We start from the raw sequence: 19345 nt of genomic DNA on the forward strand, positions 1-19345 counted from the left end.
AAAAAAGATATTTCAAGACTATGAAAGATCGAATAATTTAAAAATCATAATTGGCTTAACTATATTTTTACTTGCCAAAATGCTTTTTATCCAGGCATCAGTATGTTATACTAAGCAATAGATCTGTCTTATCAATCAATATCTGCTATCAACGCTGTAGTCTATGTTGCTCTGTATTTTACGTTGTCATTATTGGCTTATCTTCATCAGATAGTTCCAAAATGTTGAATATTTCTTACTATACATCAAAGGATATAAACCATTTTTAATTGGACGTCAATAAATATTATGAGAATTAAAAATTTAGAGAGCATAAGGAAAATAAAGTTCGTTTTCTTTAGATGTATAAAACATTTTTAAATGAATAAATGCATTATAAAAATGCAGATAATATTATTAGCTTGTATTAAAAAACTGTGATGACTACGAATAATCTATCACTATATGTTCCAAAAAGACTTGTTTTGGATTAATTTGCATAACTTATCCGCTCTATTTCCAATTTTTTTTTTCGTCGTTCATGATTCTGCAAATTTTTTATCTAATTCGATTGCACAGACTTTCTCTTTTATTGAGCTAACGAAAATGAGAATTCGTTTTAAATTAAGAAAATATAAAACATTTTTCAACTCACTGGAATATAATTCCTTTCATCAAATGCTCTGTTTTGAAAACTATCTCTGCCAAAAGCATCTATTGTATTTCCAATACAATCTTTATTTTTATAAGACTTAGCATTCTTTTATAAATCTATGCTTTGTCGTATATCATGTGCTGCCTAACCACAGAATTTAGACCAATAAAAATGAAATGCCAACTGCTTTTACTTTCATTTTTCAACAGCTAAACAATACTGATGAAATCTTATATTTTTTCTTTTGGTTAAATTATTCTTTGCTTGTAGGCGAGAATTGGCCTTTGTCAAAAGTTTTGGCTCTATAATTTGCTTCCCACATAGAAAACATAACTTTAAATCAAAGTCTTTGAAAAGCACTTTTTTGATAGATATTACAGCTTGCATGCATTTGACTCATATTGTTTCTTCTTCTATAACTTCTTACTTATGAAAGCATTTCCTTATTGAGTCTGTGCATTTTCAATCTTTTTTTATCTATCAATTGATAATCTATTAATAAAGTCATTAATACCTTGTTTATCAGGAGGTACATATTCACAGACACTAAGGAAATACTGATAATCTGGAAGCAAATCATCGAAAACTTCAGTGATGAGCATATGGTCACGTATATTTCCCGTAGATTGCTTTAGTTTTACGTTCTAATTTCATTTAAACTGGGAATACATTCCGTCATTTGTTTTCCATCGCAAGTAGCATTAAAAATCTTTTTGTAACATACACATCTTTTGTAACATACACATCTTTTTGTAACATACACATCTTTTTGTAACATAACATCTTTTTGTAACATAACATCTTTTTGTAACATACATCAGCACAAATCCAAAGTGAGTATTCACTTTGGATTTGTGCTGATACAAAAAACATATTACTTTAGCAATATTACAGGTCCATTTTCATTCCAGCTAGCTGGGATATCTTATGAATTTAAATAACTTTTCTTGCATTCAGTTAGCTGTTTTATGTCTTCCTCTAAATCGTCATTTATTGCTGGAGCAATTTTTTTAAATATTCTAAAATAGTTCTTCGCTCTGTAAAATTACTTTTACTTGGAATTTCCATAAATTTCAGTTCTGAGCTCCTTTGGAAAGCAATAATTCAGTACTATTACTTGATTCAATCTCAATATTGTTGTTTCAATCTTTAGTTCAACTATCTACTAAACCTAACGTTTTATTCCTCTGTTTAATTTCAACAAATTTATTTATAACTATAGCAGATATATGGTACCTGAAACCATTATCTGTTAAACGTTTAACCATTTTACTAGATAAGCGATTTTTACTGGATTTCAGATTTGTAAAAAAAAACTACTTTCTTATAACCATAAATAATTAACTTGAAAAAGAAATTTATAATCTACAAACTATATACATAAATGTTTTTTTTTCTGATCTTGATATTTAAACTGGTCCCATGTAATAATTAATGACCCTTAGAATTGAATATTGAACACTTGTAGTTTAGTTACCACATTATATTGCCTATTATGTACACTATCAGCGAAATAAAAATAAATAAGGCCTCCGAAGGCATAATTCAATTACTATCAAGTATCATATCAAGATACCACTGAGCTAAATAATACAGAAGCGAAAAAAGAATTCTTTAAAACCACATAAAAATGTGAAAAGAACTCGTATGCAATAATAATTCATTTACTCTCAATTGTTATTTTTATTGAATGGCAACACGTGGAACTCAAATATTGCGCGAAATGCTAATGCATAAGCCTGGTGTTTAATTAATAATTAAGTCCCGTAGGTCAACTTGGAAAAAAAGTTTATTCAGTAAAATAAATAAATAGAAAACACACTAAAATTAGAAAAGTTGCACAGATCAATTTTCAGTTACAAACTTCAAGTTACGATAATTAGAAATGTACTGAACTCTAGAGTGATACAAAAATTATAGCTCTCCAATTGCAAACAAAATTATGATGATTCCTAAAATTTCCCAACTATTAATTCTAATTTATCATTTAGAATCAAGTTAATAAAAATTAATTCGAATTTTAAAATAGCTTTAAAAAAATTTCCATTTGGGATAATCCATCTGTGACCCATATTTCATCTCGATATATAAAACGATCCAAGAGTGTAAAGCGACGATTAAAACGAACAGAAAGATAAACCAGATCTTTTATATATTTAGAATATCATCCCTAAATGGTTTTGCAATTTATTAATTAATAGATTTCTGATGTTTCACCGAATGAGAGAAGTATTAATTATAACATAACGTAAATGTAAGAGAAATAAAGACAACATTAAATTCTTATTTAACTCTTAACTTGTATACTCTATTAACTCATATTTATGTATACTTGGTTTATAAAAAAAGAATACAATACTGACCTGTTCCATTACTAACGCGCAAGATGATGCGGGTGGTATATTGCAGTCTATGATTATTTTTGGTGGAATTATCAGCAAAGCCGCTTCATACAAAACGAATAAAGTGCAAAACATCAAATCATAAAGGCCTATAAAGAGATTAAAATATCCATTAATTTCATATCTATTCATACTAATCCATTGTTTTTGCTTTATACGAAATGAATGAAGTTCAAAATATCAAATCATAAAGGCCTATAAAGAGATTAATGTATCCATTACTTTCATATCCATTCATACTTATCCATTGCTTTTGCTTTATACGAAATGAATAAAGTGCAAAGCATCAAATCATAAAGGCCTATAAAAAGATTCAAATATCTATTACTTTCATATCTACTCATGTTTATCCATTGTTTTTGTTTCATACGAAATGAATAAAGTGCAAAATATTGAATCACAAAATCTATAAAGAGATTAAAGTATCCATCGTTATACATACAGAGTTCTAAATATTGAGCGATCATAAATTCTTTAATTCAGAAACGTTCTTTAATTTAATTTAAAATTAATTCTTTAATTTAAACGTAAGCCACTTTATACCAATTTTCCAGAAAAATGAAAAATAAAAATGGAAAAACTTCAATTCGTTATTTGAATAAATTATAATTATAAATTAAAAAATAAATAAATTATAAAAAGTGTATTCTTAATAAATTTACCTAGTTATGACTTGATGTAATATCAGATTTTGTATACAAAATTGTTGTAACTGGAAAATCGTCTTTTTTAAATTACATTCCTTTGGTACTGAAAAGCAGAATTATAAAACACCTTTCAGGATTGAATAAAGGATGAGTAAATTATAGTACTGGTGTAAACTTGATATCTTCTTTGCGAAGAAATTGCGAGTTATTTCCTTTATATCAAATAATGAGTTTAAAAAAGTTAGATATGCGCTACATTGGTGATACGTAAAATATCCAATGGCTATTCAGTCTCAAATCTAGTGTTATGGGGCACGCATTTCAGACATTATTCCTCCAAAGATCTTGTAGCGAATGCCTATCATCTTTCCATATGAATCTGTAAACTACAGTCTCCGTCGAGGCTGTGTGTGACGTAATGGCGCGCTGCACATCATCCGGGTATTGACACGCACGATGCTTCTAAAAAGCTATTCTCTCCGTTTTCTTCGGAATGTTCGCGCACTCGCCTCGGTGAAGCTTGTAGTGAATCAAAATTATTTGTTTCATTTCTTAAGTTTAAAAGTAAATAAAATTATTTTTCTAACATGTTGCAATAATTGGAGTCAACCACAACTGCACGTAACCCTAATTACGACATCCTCAAAGCTTATTCATTTTTGGTCTTAAAAGAAATTTTTTTAGGGGGGGGGTTATGGTCATTTCCATTCACATGACAACTGAGAAATTTAAAGTCACACACAAGCGTTCTTTTTTTAAATCTTTTAAATGAATTACTATTTTAACTGAATCCTTTAACGACGTATCATGCATTAAATACAGAATTTACGTTCTTTAATTCTGTATACGCTTATTTAAAATTAATAAAAATATTAATTTAAAAAACAAAAATCAATTAAATTCTCTTAAGAATATGAGATGCTCTTTTCTTTTTTAAGCAATAGCAATAGAAGTAAAAAATAAAACGTAGCATTTAATTAAAAGCTAAAATAAATTTATGGTTAAATACAGATTTAAAAATGAGAAATTCCCTAAGATAAAAGAGTTTGACAAAATATTAAAAAAAAATAATCTGCAATGTTATGTTTTTGCATTCAAATTTTAAATCCTTTCAATAAAAGCGTAATCAAATTGCATAAGTACATAACCAATAACTGAGATTTTCAGCTTTTGTCAAAATAACGACCCGTTTTGAAACTATATTGGAGCTCTTTTAGGATTCAACTTTCAATTTAGAACGCGATTAAAAAATGCAGGTGAAAAGTGAACCACCATATCCTCTTCAAACCTCCGTCCAAATCTAGCAGGAGTGGACGGAGGTTTGCCATACAACAGCCCAGCGGTCAATCGAATCTCTATCCAGCAACCTTTTCAATCTTTAAGCCAAATATGACTCTTGCGCCAAATAAACTACAGAAAAACAACAACAATCAATCTTTAAACTGAACTCTTGGCAATAAACGACGATTCGGTATGAAGGAAATATTGGAATGTAATTTAGTTAGTTTTTTCATAGTTTTTTTTTTTTTAATTTCAAACAAAAAAATTATTTTTGTCATGGAAAGTTCACACATAACAACAACAAAAAAAAAAAATACACGAAAAAATCCAAGTAGAATTTAAAGGATTAAAAAAAATCCAATTAGAATTTTAGGGAATTAAAAAAAAATTCAAATAGAATAGGGAACGCTTAAGAGAGAAATACAGCGCATCGTGGCATACAAATCCTGTAAAGATGAATGAAGTAGCATAAGTATATTTGCTGAATCAAGTCCTAAAAATAATTTATTCAAATCATCATTTTTGGAAAGATGTACTTGAAGTCGGAGTCTGAATTTTATAGTGCTAACATGGTCTTTTGTATTTCTTTATACACAAAGCGAGAATAACTGGAAGGACTAAGTTTTAGCTAAGGTATTTGAGATCATTTTAAAGACCTGAATCTCATAACTAAAAATAAATATCTTAAGAGTTTTCTAAAGTCTTATTTGATTAGTTAAAAATTACTTCCAAAAGCAAAATATAAAATGTAAATCACAGTTCAAAGAAGTTAGTGCGTTTTAAGATCAAAAATATGACACCAAAGTATCTGGAAATTTAAATTTCATATTTCATAAAAATTATGTCTAAATGTTTCGAGCAGAAAACACATTCAGCTCTCGATTCTACCAGTTTCACAAGCATATGAAAAATTCTATCATCATATGAAGCTTTTGTCTTTTGTGCACAACGTTCTCTTTCGTTATAGAAATTTTAAATATAAGAAATGCCGTATATTAATCACAATATAATTAAATTATATATTTTCTAAGGAACTATATAACAATCAGTTTTTCCATTTGCAACATAACACTAAGCTTTGAATTTGAAAGTCATAAAATATGCGGATGTTTTCATTTTAAATGTAACATGCTTTCAAAAATGATCAAAGATCTAGCAAAGCAACACTGACTTCAAAATTAAATATGTTTGTTTCAAAATGTTTGTAAACATTTTGGAAAATATTTCCCTTTAGTAAGCTTAAAAATATAAAATAATAATGAAAATACAAATTAACTTTTTATAAAGAAGATGAATAGTATCACTTGAATCATATGAATATTATCTTACTATCATCATATCTTTCACTTGAGACAACACAAATCACTTCATTTCTACTTTATCCCATATTTTTCTGGACTATACATTATTTCAATGGCATATTTATTAAAGATACCCAAAAATACTTAATACTTACCCTTCTTCTTCGCAAATGCTCTAGAAGAAGCCCAGAATCGAAAGACAGGATGTAAAAAGAAAACAATCGATAAGTTGATGCCAATCCATACGGCAGTAACAATGTGAAACTGACCAAATGACCATGAAACCAATGCTAAATCTCTTTTTAACCTAAAATTTAAATCACAATAAAATAAAATAACGAATAGAATGCCACAATTATTCATAAAATCATAATTTAAATTTAAAAAAAAACTTTATTTGAGTTGGATTATGGACTTAAAAAATATTTACGCAACCTGATCGAATATATCCCTTAGTTTTTTAAGTATCAACTATTTTTTAAACATATTTTTTTATTAAGGTAGTTGGGTCGACCTAAAAGTCTCAATGGGAGTAAAGGTTTATATAAAAGAACAAATGAAAAATTAAAACATAGTTCAATTTAGCTTTGTTCGAATAATGTTACTATAAGAAATTATTTGGAACAGATTTCTCAATTTTTAGCAAATAAAAGAACAAATGAAAAATTAAAAAATAGTTCAATTTAGTTTTGTTTGCATAATGTTACTACAAAAGATTATTTGGAACAGATTTCTCAATTTTGAACCATGATCAAATGAATGAAAAGTAGCAAAATATGTAATTTTAAAGGTAGAAATATGTTTAACTATAAACAATTTACTAACATATTTTTAAAATAAGATTAAATTTAATTATAATTATAAAAACTGCACCTGACTGGAACACAAATAGCTTCTTGAATCGGAATAGCACAGAAAATAGTTATAATGCAGTTATAATAAATAGTATTCCTCAAAAGCTAGACTGAGAAGAAGGCAAAACACGAACACACTATTTCAATTAAACATTTCAAATGTTTATCCAGAGAACATAAAAAAATGTGGCTATGTGATTTTAGAACATAATTCGAGAAAGAAATAAAAAAAATGATACAGAACATATGACATTGTATTAATGTAATATGTTTTATAAAAAGTTAATTATGTATATTATTGTGCTTAAATATAAATAATCAACAATAAAATCTGCGTTCAGTGAATTTATTTCGTCAACTCTGTACAGTTAAAATGTTTAGATTATCCAAATATCATAATAAAATTCACATAAAAATTTGCGTCACAAAAGTGTAAAAATCCATCACATATATGAAGACATAAAATAAAGTATATGTCATAAAGAGTGAAGAAATATGAGCGAATAGAAATTTTCATAAAATCAGTAAAAATAAAAAAGGGATTATTCCAAATATTTTAAATAAATGGAAGCAGAGTAATAAAAAAGAAAAAACGATTAAAATTCAATTTATAAGAATTTATCGTCCAATTAATAATAGAAAAAATATTGTCAATAAACGAATAAAATAATGCAAATGATAATTTGCCCTGAACAAAAGGGAGGAAAATATGGATATCATGCTGTATTGTTTACTTTAAATTGTTAATCAGTGAATACCTTTCAAAATTGAATTAGGTTTATAACAATATTAAAATTTTTCCATGCGGATTACCATCATTAGGCTTTATATGATATTTAAAAGTAAAAACCTTTATTATAAATTGATCAGTGATCCAGTTTAAATTTGTGCATATCATAAATGATCAACTGGCGCATTTCTATATTCTGCGGCATGATTCAGATCACATTGTTTACTGATTTTCAACCCTCCTTTGTATGTTTTTTTTTGTGAAATAAATCAGGATAATTCCTGCTCTAGATTAAAGGAAATCTTCAATGTCCCTCTCTTCTAAATTCCTCCACTCATTATCGTATTTATTAGGAAAAAAGAAAAGAAAAGAAAAAGAAATCAGATGTGTTATAAAAAATATTCAAGAAATAGAAAGTTTCTTCCAACCACAACAAGCAGCGAAATGGCAAGTTCAAACCTCCTATAATGATTGTGACATTTAAATTCTTTGACAGCTACGTTCCTTATTACGCAATAGGTGCGAAAAAGTCAATAAATTTACAGTACACCTGTTTTGAGTTCATTTTTTGTTCACTAGATGTTATGATGGAAATTTCTATCATCATGCAAAGATGGGTTAAGTAATGGTATGCTTACGTATTGTGGTTAATAAACAAGTCTATGGTAGACGATTAAAATAAAAGAATTGTATGTTTATATATACATTTTTTTCAAATGAAGATTACAGCATAGTAACTTCTAGAAACTGAATGCAAACGGAATCTAAGAAAGAAAAAAAAATCTGGTACTTACCGTTCGACATTAAAGTAATAGAAGATAGCGATGTGCAGGTACAGGAATACAAAAAAAGCAAGAATTAAGTTGTATAAAGAGCGTACATTAGGACTTCTCCAAAGATTTCTGAATAGAAACGGAAAATCAATAATAATAATAAAAATAACTTTTTAAAATGCTTAATGTTTTAAATTTTTAACATTTAAACATAAAATCAGATAGAGATTCTTAAGAATTTCTTGATACATTTTATTAGAAATCAAAATTATTTAAAATTACATATTTTGATCAATAAAAGAATATTGTTTAAAAAAAACCATGTTAACATTTCAGGTGGTATCAACATGCTAGCAATTTTATTTCTTCGTATGCGCAAGTATAGACATTTTTATTAAAAATTAAACAGCATTAAGATTCGCTAAAAATTCGCCATATTAGATATCGTCAAATTTAACAATGAACCGAATAAAACTATTCTTTGGAGCTACTTTTATTAATATATTTAAACTCAGAATAGCTTTCATTTAATTTTTTTTACTCTTCCTATTAATCTTTCATTCATAATTAAAATTATCGTGTAATAAGGTAATTATTTTTCTGAAATTATTTACAACGCAAAGGGAGTTTGAATTTGTGAAGCCACATATTTCGCATTTTCCCACACATTTAAAATTCAACTCAAATTTAGTTGAATTGATTGATAAAATAAGAAATTAAGTTTCGAAGTATTAAAATATTGCATTTTTTCGAAGTACTCAGGAATTAAAATTTTCTAATTTCCAGCATATCAGAATGCGTGTTAAAAAGGAATAACAATCGTCAATCCTTCTTAACATGAAATAAATCAAATTTAAATTGAATAAAAATTCGTTTTTGAAATTATTTCTGCAGACATTTTCTTATTTGTAAAATGGCATATGTTTTATCGTGTACTATAAATGAGAATTAAGAAAATAATATAAACACAACGAAACTGCATGCATCCATAGAATATAAATTATGATTTTGCAGGAATTTCGTAAAAGAAAAAAGTCCCTGTTTTGAAACCTGACTCAAGTCTTCTATACTCTATTATGAAGTCAGCATAACTGAGCGATATTCACAAATTTTTTTGAAATATCTATTGACATACAAGTTAAATGAAAAACATTGCAAATATTTTCGATTATCGAGTTAAGTGACTTCGAAATGACCTCAGGTTTAGTGAAAAATGGAAAAAAAAAATTGCAAAGAAATCAGAATACAATTTAACGATAAAATAAAATTTATTATTTTGAAGCATATCGTAACATACGAGAATAGGAAAACTGTCCACAACTTGTAGGGCATCTCAAAATTCTTCTATGTATTCGAAGAATATTCGGGAATAATTATTCAGAAATGTAAAAAAAGATCTATTATTCTCTAGAAACATAAATTAGCAATAAACAACATTTAAAATGAAAGATTGAACCAAGCTACCATTAAAAAGATTTGAACCATTGTTAATCACATCGAGTTCAATATTCAACTAAGCCAAGATGGCTGGTGACTTATATACAAATCTAGGAATAATGAACTTTCATTTGAAATTATATATTATATATTAAGTGGTTGTAGTCAAGGAACTATTCTTTGGTTTTCCTCGTAATTTTAAATATTTTGAAACAATAGTATTTATTAAACTTAAAAGTTATCAGAATTAATGATACTTTAGCAAAAATATTTAATGGCATGGCATCTAAAATAAAACATCATTTTCATGGTTATCTGAATGGAGAAAAATATATTTAAATTAAAGTAATAATCTTATGACTTACGTTAAAGTTGAATTTCTTAAAACAAATTCTTTTCTTCGTAATTCCCTCGGAGCTTCAGAACCTCTGAAAAATATTTTAGATGAATAAATGTGGATGGAAAACTGCAGGCAGAATATGGCGTCGTTCCCTGGTTATGAAAATTCATTAAGCAAAGAAATATTATATTTAAACAAACTACTATTGTTTGTAAATAATTAGTATAAGTTTATAGGCAAATTGCCTTAGTTAATTGCAACATAATTTTTATTGCTAGTGTAAAAGTGAAATTCTGCTATATATCTTTCGTTAAGCATTAAATTTCTTAGCGCTATATACTTTATCTATGGAACTACCTATGGATTCTCGAATTCTCAGACTCGGACACTACTTGCATTTTTACCCCTTCCGACGCCATGAAAGGATGATTTATAAGAACAAATCCGATTTAAGTGATGATTGTCGTTACTTATTCCACGGGGAATCTCAATTTCAAATTCTTGTCTCAGGAACAATGCTTGAAAAGTCCGAACAGTTTGTTCTGTATAGGCACACAATTCAGGTCTCCTTGAAACGTGTCAGTCCTAGATGCCTGAAATGTTTCTTTTGGTGCAATACGAATTTATTTTGTAGGATTGCGCTAAAAAATAATAAACAAGATCCAGAAATATATTACTTTTTTTAACCTGTCTTCTTCTTCTTTTAACTTGTTGGAAGGTCATTAACAGAATCAGATTTTTAAACTAATTTAATCAATTTATGAAATTAGCTATTTAGAATAGAGTTCACGACTCATTCCAGTTTTAAAGAAATGGCTAATTTCTTTCATGAATCCATATCGTGCTTTTTATCTCATAGATGAAATTTCTTGAAGAATAAATTTTCGATTTAATGCTTTTTGCTCGTCGTTTCTATGAAGAGACATTTCCGACAGGTAGAGCTACTAATTTATCGTTTGGTTTCTTAATTAAGACCTTTCACAGAGCGGTACTAGTTCACCGTTTGGTTTCTTACTTTTAATTAATCAATTTCGCGTCTCAAAGAATCATTTATCGTTAGAATTTTCAAACTTTTTATGTTTCTAAGTCACACTCGTGTAATACGCAACTAACATTTATTCTTTTAACTACTTTTTGTATACTTTAGATCCACATAATTTGAAGATTTGAACCGCATGTTACAAATAGTAAATGTTTCTCAAAGAAAATGTAAACTTGTGATAAATATTAGAACATATTTTAAAATCAAGCTACCTTATATTAATTGGATTTTACCACACATGCAACAGCTTTAAAAATATTGCAGTATTCTGTTTGTATGACGGATTTGAATGTTTGAGGTACTTTTTGGTTTTGAAACGATACCGATTCCCTTTACAGTATTATAATCATCGTCAAATAAGGCAAAAGAGAACAATAGTGTATTTCACATACAGTATATTAATAAGAGATATAATTACTGTTTTGAGACATAGGGAAAAACCTTATCTGTGATTGAAAGATTTGATGCTGTAGAATTAATATGTATTGAATTTTTAAATAATTTTGTTGTCATCCTGTAACTCATTTATTTTGCCAAAAATATGCTAATTGAAATCATGTATTGTTTTTCTAAAAAATTTAATGCAGAAAATGTTAAGAAAAATTGACTTTTAATACTATTTACATTATGAATCTGACAGCAAGGCATTTAATTATATATTAAATGTCTATTAAAGTTTTAAAATTTAAGTTTGATCAGATTTTAAACACTTACCTTAAGCTGAAATTAATCAGGGATAAAATATTTCATAACAAGATAGAAATAGTATACAATTATAAATATTCATAGTTGTTAGTTGTCATTATCAATAATTTCTTTACAGTTTTACAAGAAAATATCTCTACATTTCTTACATCCTTAAACTAAAAATAATAGTAAATATTCCTTAAAGTTCATTAAATTGCATCATTTAGGTGCATCATTATAAATATACCCACATTAAATCTATCGAGTCAGAAAATTACAGCGAGAAATTTGGGTCACAATGATAAGGACTGTTATTGCTTTCGACTGACCCTTGAGAGGGTGGAGTTCGCTGAAGACACGGAACTATAATACTAGAACGTTTTTGAGACACTTTGTATACTAAAAAGATATTGAGAGGAAAAGCACGAAGGACATAAAAATTCACTAGGAAAAGCGATATAATGGAAATAAAAATGCAAACAAAATATGATTAATGTAAAATTTATTTATTAATGGAAGACTAATAATAAACTAATACATACAAAAGATTTCTAGATTAACATTGTCTATTTCGTTCTTTGCATTTTAGAGGCATTTTTCTTCACTATTAATGAACTAAAAAAAATCTGGCATATTTCAATATATTAAATCAAAAAGAAAATTAAAGAAAATATCTAAGCGCTGCTTCGATATTCTAAGTCACTAAAACATACATAATATTATATTATAACAAAATAATTTAGCAAAAAATACTCCACTTTCTGATTACATGTTAAAATAAATATCCGCTTTTTTAAGAAATAACACCTTTTATGTGTTCTGAAAATCTTTCAAAATTCAAATGTATAGAAACAGTTTTGATTTTCTTTGAGATTAAATTGTTTTGCATAAATATAAAAATAATTTTCTGTTTTAAGAGCCATAAAAAAAAACTAAAAATAATAAAGATGCTTACTTGGGTAAAGATAGCTTATTCATAAAATCGTTTTGAGGGTTTTTATGTTTTAATTCAAGTTCCGTGATTATTCTATCAGGGTCTTTCTCGAACTTGGCATCAACATCATTCAAAATATCAATACTCGGATCCTAATGAAGCAATGCATATATTAAGGATATTTAAATGAAAAAAAATCACTTTAAGTTTCATTTAATAAATTAAATTAACAGAATCTCTCTCTCTCTCTCTATATATATATATATAACGCTAACGTGTCATAGAAATCACTCTTATTACTTATCATCGAATGGCAACAGTCTAATGTAAACAAAGCGACATGCAAAGGTTTCAGACTACTTTATTGAACGTTTGTACAGCTGCACTTAATTCAAAACTTCGCATTTTAACGGAGCTGCAATTTTCAATTTATGGAGTTCAAATAATTAATAGAAAAACAAAATAGTATTAGAATTTTTGGGTTTGCTGTGTCATTATATACGGTGTACAGTCCCAGGAAAAAACATATAAAAGAAGTCAAGACGTTATAAACCAATTGAATTGAGTGCGAAAGCAGGCTGAACCGCCGCTTGATTGATGGTTGCTATATCTCGCTTATGAAAACTGATGCTCATATCTTCTAGAAGTATTCCATGTTTTTTTTTTTGTGTGTGTGTGTGTGTGTGTGTGTGTGTGTGTTACTAAATTTTTTTTTAAAAATTACCTTTATAATGATGTCAGTTTCACTTGCGTACATTTTTTCGATATTTTTAAAAATTTACTTTGTTTTCAGTCGCATGCGTCCACCAATATTATAATCGATTCCTTTCCGATTCTATTTCAAAGTATGTACATTTCTTTTAATATTCGTGCCAGAAATTTTTAATAGGCAGATTCAATTTAAATAATCTTTTCAGGCGTATCGAATAACACATTGAAATTTTTAAAAAATAGATTCCCAATTAAGATAGAATTAAAAGACGATAAATAAAAATTAAATCCATAAAAGTAAATAGAAAGAAAGCCTTTCTTGATGGTTTATGCTGGTTTCTGTCAATTTAACCCTTTCTAGGGCAGTGGGAAATATGCTTCTCACCAAATTTATCAATCTTTGTATGAATTTATGTAGGTTGGCATAAGTTCTGACAATTTTTTTAGTAAGTCAGAAACTTAGATACTTCAGTTCTTTATCTCAGACAAAATGATGCCTCTTGATTTGTTACTTAATTATTGAAAACCAAATTAATTAATTAATCAAATTAAATTTATCTAATAAGCTACATGAATCCCTTTTCTTATTCTAATTTCAAGCCTAAAAATATTTTAACATAATATGACTAAAAAAATGGCCATTTAAAGAGTTAAAGGAACTCTATTTCCTCAACACTTTTTATAAATACAAACTTTTACTTGTAAATAAAAGGAGATGTGAATGAGACAATTAAAGAATTATCCTATCTATATTTCCAAGATCCGAACTACAAGAGACACCATTCCTTAAAGGCATTATAATGGAACAGAAGAGACAATGGCAGCGAACAGTAATGGCACACATTTATTGAGATTAAGCCGATGAGGATTAAAAAATAAACGCAAATCACAAATCTGGATTTATCTCTTTCATACCAATGAGAAACCAACCAAGAAAATACTCTCCAGTTTGACTCGATGCCTTTCGCATTCATTCAGCAAATGCAAGTAAAAAGAAGTTGCAAAAGAATTTCTAATCCATGCATATTCTGCAAATAAGACGCTTGGCGAAATTACACCAGTTTTTTCAAAAGAATATGAAACATCTCTATGGTACATTGAAAGATTCGAACAATAAAAACAGCATAGAAAGATTTCATGAAAAATTCAGTGAATTTTTTAACAATATAAAAAGGTCTTGAGAAACTAGCGCATTGTTGAAATATTCAATGCTATTTGAAAGGAATTTATGCTGCAGGATATTATTTTACATATTTATTGATCATTATAATGGAATATTATGTAAACAAAACTGAACTTATGCTACTTGCATGCCATCCAGTTTGTTGAAAGCACCAAAACTACTAACAAGATATGTAAAGAATCTGAAAAATGTCTGTTGCCTAAAATTACTCTCCACCGATAGCTTCCGTATTTCCGAAACGGAAATTTTCAGATAAAACTTTTAATTCGAGTCATTCCACCTCAAACAGAAAAAAAAATATTTTTAAAGAATAAATTTGAAAATTTTTAATCAATTAGAAAACACTCATGAAATATTCCTCAGTCCAGAAAGTATAGTAATTAATTGATTCATTTACCTGCAGCATTTGCCTTAGTTCCCAAAGCTCTATATCTCGAGCCTTCTTTCTGATCTCCACCCTGTTAGACATGATCCTCAACCCTCTTCTCTTGAACACCAACCCTGAATGTGATAAACTTCATACAGAGCGATCGACATAAAAGCAAATACAAGAAGTGCACAACAGGTGCGAGCTCGACGGCAGTAAGCAAACAATTTTAGACAGAACACGTGTCCGGTTAAAATCCTTTTCACGACGAAACAATCGTCTGCTCTTAAATAGCAAATATCTGTGTTCAGTTTTACATTTATTCCTTTCAGTAATTATAATAAAGCTAAGGTCCTGTGTTTTGATTTTATTTGCATTAAAAATTTATAAGGCATATTTTTGAAACTTGAGCAACTTATTATTCAATGAAAAAAGATTTTGAATAGATGATAACGGCAATTACAAATATCACTGCATTCCCAGATTTTCAAAACTTTAAATTTTAATATTAAAAGACCTCTTTAAATAAGCAATTTCAAAACAATCACATTGTTCTTATCTGGATATAAATGCCTTTTTGGCAATTTGAAAGTTTATGAAGGCAATTAAGATGCGACGTTATTTCCAAACACTTTTCTGAACAAACTAAAATTAAATCAACGCCAAGGAAGAGAGATACAAATTTAACTACATGATTGAAGAAACAGAACAATACTTAAAGATGCAAATCAACGTTCCCATTTAGTTTTTTGATTTAAAAAAAAAATTAGATTCTATGTGTGTGGGGGGGGGGGCTATCTATCAAACAATACGTTTCGTAGTCTTTCGATCGGTATAATGTTATTAAAAGAAGATACCATCACCTTCATCTCTTTCTTTCTTAAAAAAAAAAAAAAAAAAAAAAAGTTTTGATTACTTTTTCATTTGCAAGCCAGCTTGCTTTTATGAATGTATGAAGCTACACTGAGGAAGTTTTTTCTACTCACCAACCAATCCTCTAAAGTTTTAGTATTTTTCTACGATGGAGAACAAAGAGAATGAATTATTGATTACAATTTATGAAAGCAAAACACAAAATTTGTGTTCTTATAAAGCTTACCATGTAATGCAATGCAATTTTGCTTTTTAAATGGAATAAATATATAAAATTTCTTTTAACATTGGGGATAATAATTTAGAAATCACTATATTATTATATTCTTATTCATAAGAACACAAAATTCTTTTCATAAATGCATAAAATTATAAATAATGGCGCTCATACCGATTTCGGGACATTCGGATAATTTTAATTTAATCCATGTAAATTTCTATTCTAAGCTTTACAAGAGACTTAAATTTTTATGCTAATATATATATATATATATATGTAATGATATCTAGTTAAAACATGATTTCTTAATTTTATCTTAATTCAGCCCACATTATTTTTCTTCCGAAACATTCTCTTGCATCCTGATTTAATTCTTACTTTTTGCTTTGTTTATTGAATTATAACACATTCGAAGTAAAACTGCCGATTCCATAACAACGAAGGGATAAAAAATTTTATATTCTTTTCAACATTATCCTTCCCATGTCTGCACGTGTCCAAAAAATCCCTATCAAAATGTCATAGTAAAATCATTGAACAGAAACATTTTGCTCTTATGTCGCGATGTAGATAGACGAAATTCTATCACATTTTCGATGTTCATAATACGACTCTCGTGGTATAATAAATCAAAGTTAAAATTTCAAATATATATATTCTTATAATTAAATGAACGTAAATTGATATGTAGGAACCGGACCAAATGATAATTTTGTCTTAACATTTTAGCTTTTGAAGTTTCAAAATAGTTACATACATATAAATATTTCAAAATTCGAAGTGAATACGGTACTGAAAATTAAATCGACCCCTCCCCCCCACCAACGATCAAGACAGAACATAAAAATGAATGCAACATCAGAAATTGCCTTTTTACATATATATACCTAGCCACTGTCTCTATCGACTCTGCTTCAATTAACGAATAAATAATTAAATAATCGAGGAGAATTCAGCTGGAAGTAATGGAAGACATTTTCCATTAGATCACTTCAGGTTATCTAGCATTTAGATGGTAATAAAAGAGAAAATGCATGGATTCCCAACGGATGACTAATACCTCGTATTGGATATTAACTTCGAACCTCTATTACTTCTAACTTTAAATAAAATTATTATCGAAATGCAGTTTCAATGGTCCTTTAAACTGTCCATAAAGAGAAATTGTTCAATTCTCCAAGTTTTTAATTAATTGAATTACCAGCTTATCGAGAAAAATCCACATAGTATTCCAAAAAGTATTCCACAAAATCCAAAAAGTATTACAATTTAAATTAAAGTTCTAAATTATTCCTTTTTTTTCCCACCTTGCAATTTTATTTGGAACGTATATTATCCTTTAATGGAAATTTCGCGCGGCAAGGAAAAGTAATGCACACCATTTCGAATTTCTGCCAACTCTTAACATTCCAGCGGGAGTGCGTACATATAACAGAATTTATAATAAAGTATAATTTCATTTAACTTTCAACATTAGGGCAGTAAGAAATCACAAATGCGACTATTCTTCCTGCTTTTAATTGAAGTTTGGAATTTCAGAATTAAAAAAAAAAATTATGTTTATATCACATATACACACGATCCTTGAATCAAGTTCGTGCTCAAGTAGTGCGGTTATTTTTTTAAAAATTTACTTACAATCAATTGCCATATTATTCTAAAAGATCTGCGATTACTGCCACGTGATTTTATAGATGGTATATTTTGAATTTTATGTTTTGAGCATTCGAAACGTGTTTACTTGAATTGCAACTATGCAATGAATTGAATACTGAAACCCAATCTTGGCTTTTTATTCATATCTAAATTTTAATCGTTTTCTTATTCCCATAACCGTTATTTTGCCAATGAGAAGATTTAAAATTTACCAAACCCGAAATTTTTTTAAAAAAAATTCTCCTTTTAATGATTTTTACTACAAAAGGCCACATCCCGTTACTAGACCGTTGGTCATTTACGATATATGGATTATATTTGAAATTTCAATTATTTTCAGATCATTTTATTACATTGTTTCCGTTCTTTTTAATAAACCATTTATAATTAATGAACTTAACCTTTTTACGACCATGATCAAACCAGTTAAATTTTATAAGTGTATCGGCCAAGCGGTCAGTTTTACCAGTATTTCCGATGATATCGTAATTATTTTTTCAAATTTACAAACTATTTAAAAATTCAAGAAACTGAAATTGGATAGTATTCAGTAAACTGACCATTATTTACGGGATATTATATAATTCAATAGTAATTAATTGAAGGTTGAAATTCGCATTTTTTTTTCTGCACTTGTTTTACGCTTGTCACGCGTCTTATTCAACATTAGCGCGAATTTCTATCCAAGTTTCATTTATTCTAAAGATTTAAAAATCGACTGCAGAAAACAGTTCCGGTTTTTCTGCTACGTACTGAGCAGCCTCTATGGTTGACAACGATTCGAAAATTGGTCAACATTCATGGTGTTCTATAACATCATTTTTTCGACTTTCATTTAAAGTAACGTTGCCCGATATTTAGAGATCTTTGTGCATTATTGCTTTTAAAACTTAACCAGGAATTTTATGCCACAATACTTAAGCACTAGCCATGGCTCAGAGAGTAATAAACCTATGCAAGAAGTGCATTCTCCAGTTCGTTCCACCTTTTAATCCAATTTTACTGAAGAAGATTGTGAAAACATTTGACCTGTAATAACACTTTAATATAGCATCGCATTCCTTACCACACTGTAACAATAAAAGTGGGAATTTATTATAATTCTTAAATTAAATTTGACAAATTAACCATTTGCATTTATAAAAGTAACTTGATGCATAAATATACATCTATTTGTTAACCTCTGCGAAAAATAAACACAATTGTTTTGATAGAATATCCTCGAAAAATTAATTCTACATCATTTTACTACTCTTGAATATTCAAACAATCA

The 19345-nt window shown here is 28.0% G+C and overlaps 1 protein-coding gene across 1 annotated transcript in view; it reads right to left on the reverse strand.

Annotated features, from left to right (window-relative positions):
• Positions 1–15462, reverse strand: part of LOC129959909 (sterol O-acyltransferase 1-like) — a 29347-nt gene extending 13885 nt beyond the window's left edge. Inside the window, exons 1-6 of the mRNA XM_056072808.1 lie at positions 15354–15462; positions 13084–13214; positions 10425–10487; positions 8644–8751; positions 6421–6572; positions 2998–3125 (exon numbers count right to left, since the gene is read on the reverse strand). Coding sequence (XP_055928783.1) covers positions 2998–3125; positions 6421–6572; positions 8644–8751; positions 10425–10487; positions 13084–13214; positions 15354–15425 — 654 coding nt within the window. The 5' untranslated portion in view covers positions 15426–15462. The remainder of the gene's footprint in view (positions 1–2997; positions 3126–6420; positions 6573–8643; positions 8752–10424; positions 10488–13083; positions 13215–15353) is intronic.
• Between the last annotated feature and the right edge of the window lie 3883 nt (positions 15463–19345).

Source organism: Argiope bruennichi, chromosome X2 (assembly GCF_947563725.1).
Source record: "Argiope bruennichi chromosome X2, qqArgBrue1.1, whole genome shotgun sequence".
NCBI lineage: Eukaryota > Metazoa > Arthropoda > Arachnida > Araneae > Araneidae > Argiope > Argiope bruennichi.